The sequence below is a fragment of the Palaemon carinicauda genome, chromosome 30 (assembly GCF_036898095.1).
Source record: "Palaemon carinicauda isolate YSFRI2023 chromosome 30, ASM3689809v2, whole genome shotgun sequence".
Classification (NCBI taxonomy): Eukaryota; Metazoa; Arthropoda; class Malacostraca; order Decapoda; family Palaemonidae; genus Palaemon; species Palaemon carinicauda.
This window is the reverse complement of record NC_090754.1, coordinates 37,130,125-37,140,271: the sequence shown is the minus strand read 5'-3', so window position 1 is coordinate 37,140,271 and position 10,147 is coordinate 37,130,125. Positions and strand designations below refer to the sequence as shown.

The 10,147-nt window shown below is 33.1% G+C and overlaps 2 protein-coding genes across 2 annotated transcripts; both read right to left on the bottom strand.

The window, feature by feature from the left end:
• Positions 1-668: 668 nt before the first annotated feature.
• On the bottom strand, positions 669-1,805 carry LOC137623719 (cuticle protein 19-like). The gene is made up of 3 exons (XM_068354543.1): positions 1,794-1,805; positions 1,173-1,253; positions 669-1,011 (listed from the first exon to the last, which is right to left on the bottom strand). Exons 1-3 carry the CDS (start codon positions 1,803-1,805, stop codon positions 679-681), a joined length of 426 nt encoding a protein of 141 aa, XP_068210644.1. The 3' UTR covers positions 669-678.
• Positions 1,806-5,210: 3,405 nt separating this feature from the next.
• Positions 5,211-6,891, bottom strand: LOC137623464 (cuticle protein 19-like). Its single transcript, XM_068354299.1, has 3 exons — positions 6,880-6,891; positions 5,736-5,816; positions 5,211-5,583 (listed from the first exon to the last, which is right to left on the bottom strand). The coding sequence occupies exons 1-3, from the start codon at positions 6,889-6,891 to the stop codon at positions 5,251-5,253; spliced, it is 426 nt and encodes a 141-aa protein (XP_068210400.1). The 3' UTR covers positions 5,211-5,250.
• Between the last annotated feature and the right edge of the window lie 3,256 nt (positions 6,892-10,147).

Sequence of the window (10,147 nt, the reverse complement as noted above, 5' to 3'; positions counted from 1 at the left end):
GTATATATATGTATATATACATAAATATATATATATATATATATATATATATATATATATATATACTGTATTTATAATGAAATGACAACGTTTTAATGGCGTCCAGAAATCGATGACAGCTTCTCCTCGGACAGATTATCCTGCCGATAGTTTTCAAGATAACAGCAGAAATACATTTCCTTTTCTCATTTTTATTGTTTGGTGTCGACACGTTTTCCGGATCACTTCGCAACCCTTATTCAGGATTACATTGAGGTTTGGAATTACACTTTAATATAAAGGTGAAGGTGGTGAAAATTATATATATATACATACATACATATATATATATATATATATATATATATATATATATATATATAAAACAGAAACTTAGAGCCTTACTAAAGACTTAGAACATGAGCTAGTTGCAACATAAAAAGCTATGGAAAGAATAATGATTAGAATAACAATGAGTGACAAAAAAGGAGCAACGTGGATACGAGAGTAAACTAAATCAGAGGTTATTCTAACAACATTTAAGAAAAATAAATGAATATGGGCAGGACATATAATGAGAACGACTGACACTAGATGAACTTGGTTCTTTTGGAAAGGAATTGATAACACCTTTCTTAATTTATTCAAGATTTATTTGCATAAATTATACATAAATATTCGTAGAGTCGATTTCCAGATTTACTTGGATTCGTTGGAGTCGGGAGCATAGTAGGTCCTCCTGGGAGCCTCACGAGATTCGAAAGAGGCGGAGCTGGAGTCGGGGAACTGAGCCTCACCGGAGTAGGTGACTTCAGCGATGTATCCGTCGTCGCCATCAACGTGGAAGGACACCTTCTGGAGGCGACCGTCGGGGAGCTGGACGTAGTAGGATCCCTGAGTGTTGTCTCCATCACGGGCTTCCTGGTGTCCAAATTCGTTGCTGGAGGAGTCGTCGCTGACAGCCCAGTTGAAGTTGTATTTGGCTTCACCGGATTCGAAGGATTCGAAGGATTCCCGAGAGGCAGAGGAAAGCTAAAATAAACAGAAAGAAGAAGATTAGCCTTCAACTTTTATGTAACATTCTCAAGGTGTTTTTTTTCAGTTTACCTTAAATTGTTAACCAGAGAAGGGTTTCGGATTATAATGTTACAAAGATTTTGCGTAACTTTGAAAAAGAAATCTAGAATACTCACTCTTGGTGCAGCATATCTGTATCTTTCGAAGCTGTCGTCAGCTGCAACCAGGGCTGCCAAACCCAACACAACCAAGATAACCTGGAAATCAGAAGGAAGTTTCTTATGTTCATAAAGTAGAAATACTGAAATATGGAAATTATTATGCAATGTTAAAGATGACTATTGGCTTAGCATTACATTATAGGTAATACTTTTGTGCAAAGAGTTAAGATATTAGTCAGCGACTGAAGACCACACAAAAATAGACTGATTCTATGCAGCAATGATAATAATAATAATAATAATAATAATAATAATAATAATAATAATAATAATAATAATACAGCCCTAATAGGCACAGCAGTTTTATCTACATTATGAAATGATACCGATATGATCCCTTAGCAAAATTTGAAAAATCTGTTCTTCATTAAAATCTGGTAAAAAACGCTTTGCCTGATAAGATCCCAAAAGAGTAGAATCCCTTAGCAAAGAAGTAGAATCCCTTAGCAATGGAATACAATCCCTTAACAAAGAGTAAAATCTCACAACAAAAAGTAGAATCCCTTAACAGAGAATAAAATCCCACAGCAAAGGAATAGAATCTCCTAGCAAAGAGTAGAATCCCTTGGCAATTACCTTAGAAACCATGTTGTTCGAATGAAGTCTCGAAGCGAGTCTGTAGCGTTGTCCCGTCCGACGCCCAATATATATATACGCCTACGAGGCCAGGTAGGTGGGGTCACTCGTCTGATCCCGGTCCAGTTTTTTTGCTAAATGCTACTGTGGAGAATTAGTCAATCTCTCCGGTCATTAACATTAGCAAGGGGAAAGCTGAAGAATACAGCGATTTTAATGAGAAAGATCAAGGTAATAGAAGGGTTAACTTTCATATATCACGAATTATCTATGATAATCAGTTTTCGGTTTAAGGGAAGATATTGTATAAATAAACCTTAGAAAGTGGAATGAATAAAGAGAATGGGGATTCTGCTATATGGAATCCTGAGTTAAATCCTCATAAATGATGTCAAATTCAGATAAACTTATCTACATCTATCTAGGCCAATAGACAATTAATCTAAAAATGTAACTTCGTCTTTATGAGGTAGGAGGAAGAAGGCAAGAAAAATTGCAAGTCCCCATGTACCTGGATGAAAACTCATTGGAAGCATTAACCAATGAGTATAAAAAAGAAAAAAAAAATCACTCAATCATAGACGAGTTAGCCACGTGACACAAGTGAAAAAAAAAAATGTGAAAATCTCATGTAGCCATACTCTGTTAAAAAAATTCTTGTAAGAAAACGGTAAAATCCTGGAATAGATGTTGCCAGACATTTCCCGTTTTAAAAACGGATATATTGACGTTAAGGAGCGATATTACGGTCACCAACCCGTAGAAGATAGTAACAAAGTAGAGAAAAAATTACGGTCGTCTGTATTTTACTGAAATGTGCCTTAGAACAGTATATTTTTACGGAGAATTTTCGATTAAGATTACGGTTTATTTAACATTGTAGAAGAGACAGAAGAAGCAGAAGCTGGAGTGTACAAGATTAATATGCAAAAATGTAAGAAGGACTGATGTTTTCCTAACGTGAAGTACGGAATATTCTCTTGTCTATTTTATTCGTATTCAACGTGATTTTGATTCCATCGCCATTCCTGATGTCTCTGTTATTGGTCATTTCCCTTCAGAAATTCATAGATATTCGAAAACATTTTTGGGACTACAGTTCTTAAAGAAGAGTCAAATGTATTTGAATGATGTAACTTTCTACAAACGACTAGGTACTTTCCAAGATATCTCTATAGTGTTGTAAAAAATCGAATAATTAAAGAATATGATATCAGAGAGTATAATATCAGTTTCAACTTATTTTTAATTATCAGTGAAAAACAGTCTATGTTGAGTTGATTTTCATTCACAGCTTAATGCTACAAGGTACATCAGTTCTGTGGATATTATAAATTTCAGAACACGGATTTTGCTTGAAATAAGGGCTAGCGCGCACAAGGACGTTGTCACATATACATAAACACACAAACTCAGATGAGGTGTCTGAAATAGCAGGTTAGGTAAAAGTTTTAGTTTCATGCAAATTTGGTATCCAATATGTCAAAGTGTTTTCAAATTAAAATATCTGTAATTGACTTTTATAGTTTAGTCTTGAATTTCCATATTTTCTAACAGGCAAGTTTCATATTACTTTCACTAAATCTTAATGACAAGGTTCTGTCACAGATTTAATATATCATCCCCAGCATCATCAACCGGTGAAATGGTTCAATGCAGGACAAAGGCCTTAGATATGTTCTTTCACATGCGTCTGTTTATGATCTTCCCATGCCAATCTCTACTAGCATTTTTTTTAGCTCGTTAATCAATCGTTTTCTCTTTTTTTCCTGCTTTGTTAGCAATTTCTAGAGACCCATTCAGTTATTCATTTTATCCATCTATTGTTTATCATTCTTATTATATCCTCTGTCCATGTCCATTTCTTTTTCTTATATGTTGTTAGAGTACCGTCTACTTAAGTTTGCTCTCGTATCCATGTTGGTCTTTTTCTGTCTCTTATTATTATCTTCATCATTATTCTCTCCATAGCTCTTTGAGTTATAACTAGCTTATGTTCTAAAGCTTTAGTAAGGTTCCAAGTTTCTGATGTTCAAGTTGATACTTGTAGGACTATCTAATTAAATAAATTTCTCTTTAGAGAAAGTGATATTTTAATTTTCTTAATCTCATCGTGTTTACTGAAAGCTCTTCATTCCATGCTTATCCTTCTTTTAATTCTGGTCCTTTGCCCTGAGGAAACACTAACTGTCTCTCCTAAATACGTATATTCATTAAAACCCCAAGGACGTTCGTCCATAACTCCTATGTGGTGTCTCCCTGCATTTTTATTTAGTTTTATCTTATTTTTATTCATAATCATTTTCAGTTATACATTTCTGCTTTCTCTAATGCAATCTTCTATCCTCTTTTGCATTTTTTCCCATGATTTACTAAATAAAACTATGTCATCTGCAAACCTTAAGTTTTTAAGCTATTCTGCAGTACTGTTAATTCTTATATTATCCCAATCTCAATTCTTAAAATCTTCCAGGTATACTATGAATAGTTTAGGAGAGATTGGGCCTCCCTTTCTAACTCCTTTCTTAATCAGAAATTTCTCACTATATTTATGTAGTTTCGGGATTTCTGTACTTCCCATATAGATATTTTCAAGTGTGCTAAAATAAGATGCATCTATTCCTTATCTTTGAAATGCTTTCATTACTGCTGAAGTTTTGACAAAATTAAAATCTTTCTCAAAATATATAAAGGCCATACGTACGGTTTGTCATACTTTGTGGATTTTTCCATTATCCGGGTAATTACATGAATATGATCAGTTGTTGAAATACCTACTTCTAAAGCCTACTTACTCTCTTGGTAGATAAAGTCTATTCTGCCTAAAATGATTTTTGTAAATGTTTTATATATTACTGATAATTAGCTTATTGGGCAGAAATTTATTTAGTGACGCCCTTTTTGAGAATTAATATAATGATAAAGTTTCCAAGCTATAGGTATAGAGCATTATTGCAGATATTTTATGTAAAGTTCAGTAAGTTTTACTACTGTGAAATCTGCTTTTATTATTAAGTTTACTGTTTTGCCATATTCTTCTCAGACCACTTTCATGCATTTTAATGCTTTCTTTAATTCTCCTACTGTTACTTTTTTGTACCGGCTAAGCTGTTTCAGTATTTCTATAGGCAAGTTATTTCTTACATCATTATTGTATGCTATCGTATAGAAATCGTCTGCAATTTTTATCTCTAAATCAAAAGACTTGTGTCATCCAAAATACCCTGCAAAGCTGTTGATCGCATATAGTTTGCTTGACACTAAAATGATACCCTAACACATAAATTTTACACCAACTAAAGATAAAAATCATAATGAAACTTTGTTGTTACACAGAGGAGTCAATGATAACTTGTAAATTATTCAAGATTTATTTACATAAATTATGTATAAATATTCGTAAGGTTGTATGATCATTTTCTTCATTCCAGTAGTCCGGAAAATCCTATTCAAGGATTTACTTGGATTCGTTGGAGTCGGGAGCATAGTAGGTCCTCCTGGGAGCTTCACGAGATTCGAAAGAGGCGGAGCTGGAGTCGGGGAACTGAGCCTCACCGGAGTAGGTGACTTCAGCGATGTATCCATCGTCACCATCGACATGGAAGGACACCTTCTGGAGGCGACCGTCGGGGAGCTGGACGTAGTAGGATCCCTGAGTGTTGTCTCCATCACGGGCTTCCTGGTGTCCGAATTCGTTGCTGGAGGAGTCGTCGCTGACAGCCCAGTTGAAGTTATATTTGGCTTCACCGGACTCGAAGGATTCGAAGGATTCCCGAGAGGCGGAGGAAAGCTGAATTAGAAAAAAAGAGAGATTACCACCAACATTCTAGTATTATTCAAAAGATGATAACTATTTCTCTTTAACTGAGTACCAGAGAGATATTTTGGTTAATGATTATTTAGATATTTTGCATAACTTTAAAAAAATTCTTATATACTCACTCTTGGTGCAGCATATCTGTATCTTTCGAAGCTGTCGTCAGCTGCAACCAGGGCAGCCAAACCCAACACAACCAAGATAACCTGAAAGTCAGAAGGAATATTTTATAACCTCTAAAAACTATGTTTCTTATGTTCATAAAGTAGGAATACTGTAATATGGAAATCATTATGCAATGTTATTTAACTATCCACGCTATAGATGACGGTATGCTTAATGTTACATTATAGTCAATATTTTTTTCTATTATTCTTATTATCATTACTAGCTAAGCTACAACCCTAGTTGGGAAAACAAAGGGCTCCAACAGGGAAAAATAGCCCAGCAAGTTAAGATCAATATAATGAAAATAGTAATAGCATTTGTTTTTTAAATAAACAACCCATGTCAGTCAAAGATCTAATCTTTCAGTACTTTAATGTACAGTATATTATGAAATCAATCCTAATGCCTATATGATCTTTTATCATAATTTGAAAAATCTCTTTCTTCGCTAAATGTTAGCAAGAAAAAACGCTTGAAAATTTACCAAGTGTTCTGAAATCAGCTAACACCCATTTTATATTTTAGATTCTCCAGATTGCCCGATTAGCAAAGGAGTAGAATCCCTTGACAAAGAGTAGAATCCCTTGATAATGAGTAGAATACCTTAGCAAAAAGTAGAATCCTTTAGCGAAGAGTAGAATACCTTAGCAAAGAGTAGAATCCCTTAGCGAAAAGTATAACCTCTTGATAGATAAAGAGTAGAATACCTTAGCAAAGAGTAGAATCCCTTAGCGAAAAGTATAACCTCTTGATAGATAAAGAGTAGAATACCTTAGCAAAGAGTAGAATCCCTTAGCGAAAAGTATAACCTCTTGATAGATAAAGAGTAGAATACCTTAGCAAAGAGTAGAATCCCTTAGCGAAAAGTATAACCTCTTGATAGATAAAGAGTAGAATACCTTATCAAAGAATAGACTCCATTAGCAAAGAGTAGAATCCCTTAGCGAAGAGTAGAATCCCTTAACAGAGTGGAATCCCTTACAAAGAGTAAAATCCCTTAACAAAGAGTAGGATCCCTGGAGCAGATCCCTTAACAAAGAGTAGAATGCCTTAACAAATAATAGAATCCCTTAGCAAAGAGTATAATCCTTTAGCAATTACCTTAGAAACCATGTTGTTCAAACGAAGTCTCGAAGCGAGTCTGTAGCGTTATCCCGTCCAACGCCCAGTATATATACTACTTCGAAGCCAGGTAGGTGGGGTCGCCCGTCTGATCCAGATTCAGTTTTTTTGCTAAATACTACAGCAGGGAATTAGTCAATCGCTCCGGTCATTAACGCTAGCAAGGGAAAAGAAGAAGAATACGCAGATTTTGAAGAGAAAGGTCACGGTAATAGAAGGGTCAACTTTCATATATCATTAATCTTTGAGAATCCGTTTCTGGTTGAGTGATTAAAGGAAATATTTTCCGTCTGAGGTCGAGTGTCAACATTTGCTCAAATGGAAATGGAAACTTGTTCCTTCTTTTTATTTATAAAACTGGGTAGGCGAGGATCTACAGCTGGTCTTATCTCATATCAAAATCTGCATGATAATGTCTCGATGTATACTTTATTCTTATGTTTATTATGGAAAAATATGAGTGCTTAATGTGGATAAGTTCTTGAATTAAGAATGAAAAAATGAGGATTGTGCTATATGAAATCCTGAGTGAGATGCTCATGAATAATATCATGTGTAAATAAATTTCTATCTATCTGTCTATCTATCTATCTATCTATCTAGATTTAACTTCTCCTGAAATTTACTTGTAATCAGAAATGTATATTACAAAGATATGTAAAATGTACTCATGAAGTTATGTTAAGGAATTTTGAAAATTATCGCAATGAATTTTACTGGTATTGCAAAACTGTGAGGACTGCTCTATATTATCCTTTGTTTGCATTGAATATGATGTTTTTTTTTTCTTCCAATACCTGATGGCCATTCTTCATAGGTATTCGAAAATATTTATTGAACTACAGTGCATAAAGAAATGTTGGGTGCATCCAAATGTTATATCATTTGGTACCTTCCACGATATCTCTAAATACTGCTGTAAAATCTAACAATTAAAGAATGTATGCAGGTAATGTAAAATCAGGATCAATGGTGATTTCTTTATTATCAGTAGACATCATGTTAAGTCGATGCACTATTCGTAATTTAATACTACAAGGTAAACGAGTTCTGCAGATATTATACATGAATTAGCAAATATAGATTTTGATTGAAATAAGAGTTTGCCTGCATATATAACATATACACAAACACACAATCTCGGAAGTCTGGTTTTAAGTCGCATGTTATAGTTTCATGCAAATTTGGTATGCAATACGTCAAAATGATTTCAAATCAAAGTATCTGAATTTCCATATTTACTAATAAGTTAGTTTCATATTCAATATAACTATATTTTAATGACAAACATATATCCCTCTTTATATATATATATATATATATATATATATATATATATATATATATATATATATATATATATATATATATACCCTTGTATATGTATATACAAATACAGAGAGATTTATGTATAGAAAAAATTATATGTAGGCATACACACAACACACACAAACACACACACACACACACACATATATATATATATATATATATATATATATATATATATATATATACTGTATATATATAATACCTCATATTATTCTTTATATTTTCCCATATATATCTCCTTTCAAGGTGTGGCACATTACAATACTAGTATGCACCGGTGGGGTAGAGTACCACCTTCAAGTAGTTCATGACCTTGTCCCTGTTTGGGACATATCAGCAGTCTGTAGAGTACAATAGCCTTGCGTAAGCCCGGATTTCTTGCTCTTGTACCACTTGGATCCTTGGCACTTAGTCTTTGGCCTTAGTCTCTCAAATTATTAAAACCCAGATGTCTACTGTAGGCTCAAGAGCCTTTAAATATGCAGCCCCGAGACTATACAATAAGCTCACACTAGACATTCGAAAGACTGAAGAGATTAAGGCCTTCAGAGTAAACTGAAGAATTTTTTGTTCTCCAAGTACTTTGATAATGTATATTTGAGAATAAACGAGCAAAATGTGGTGTGAAATGTTAAATGCTTTCGAATGAACATGTTAAAATGACTGAGAAGGTACTGTAGAGAGTAGGGTTTCCCTGCTGTATAGGACCAGAAAAGCAGCTATCAAAGCAAAGTATGTAAAGTAATATACGTAGTTTTATAATTCATATATTCCTTAATCCTATTTTCCTCCTCATGCATACATGACATTATCTAATTTAATTTCAAATTAAATTAACTTTCCTCCTTAATTATATAAAAGATTATGATCATCATTTCTTCTCATCATGATTTATTCATAGCTTATAACGCCAAACAGCCAACCAATATACCTCATCATGATAATCTGACTAAATTGATTTCAAAATCTATAGTTACCACTTTTTCTCAATAACTGCATTCTAATCCATTTCTTTATAATAAGGGTTCAATAATCTTTAGTATTTTTATGTCAGAGAATCTTTAAGGTTAAATAATGTTACTTCCTTTTAGGGGCATATTTCTAACATTAAACTGTTTCCGTCATTCGTCTCAGTTGTGCCATTGAAATTTTTGTTATACTCCTCTTTCCTTGGGAGTATTTTGTATTATTTTTTTCTACGTGTACTCGATCATTTTCATGATCTTTCAACATTTAAATATTACGTTCACGATACTAATTTCGACCAATATTATCAAATTCCGCAATACTTGCTAATTATTTTGGTCTCCAGTTTGCTGTTTTTATTGTAATGGAAATGCACGTTTTTTCTATGGTTCTAGAGCTTAGAAAATTATACAAGAAGATTTTCTAAAATTTCAGCATACTACATTCTGAAAATCGCTTCAAATCCATCAGCTTTTTTATCTTGCGTTTCCACCAATATTGATTAATGTATCATTTCTCATATTATTCACCAATATCCTTGTGAAAGTGAATTTCCATTTATTTATTCTCAAAACTATTTCTCAAATGTTTCTCTATGTGACAATAAAAATTGCTTTCATATCGGTAGTTGAGTAACTACCCAGAGATAATGGCGTTTAGATGATGACTAGTCAAGATACAAGGTGAAAATAATATTTCTAGTATCATATGTCTTCAGACTTGCTGTAAGACTCTCCTCAAAACAAGCAGCATCTAGGATTCCCTCAGTATCTTATTATTTCCTTGTCGTTTATTGCATCTTCGTATGTATATATATATATATATATATATATATATATATATATATATATATATATATGTATATGTATATATATATATATATATATATATATATATATATATATATATATATATATATGTATATATGCAAACATATACATATATATAT

Coding starts and splice junctions, on each gene's coding strand:
- LOC137623464 (XM_068354299.1), bottom strand. Junction 5,584..5,735: donor ACAGATATGCTGCACCAAGA/GTGAGTATATAA, acceptor TTTCTAATTCAG/CTTTCCTCCGCCTCTCGGGA.
- LOC137623719 (XM_068354543.1), bottom strand. Junction 1,012..1,172: donor ACAGATATGCTGCACCAAGA/GTGAGTATTCTA, acceptor TGTTTATTTTAG/CTTTCCTCTGCCTCTCGGGA.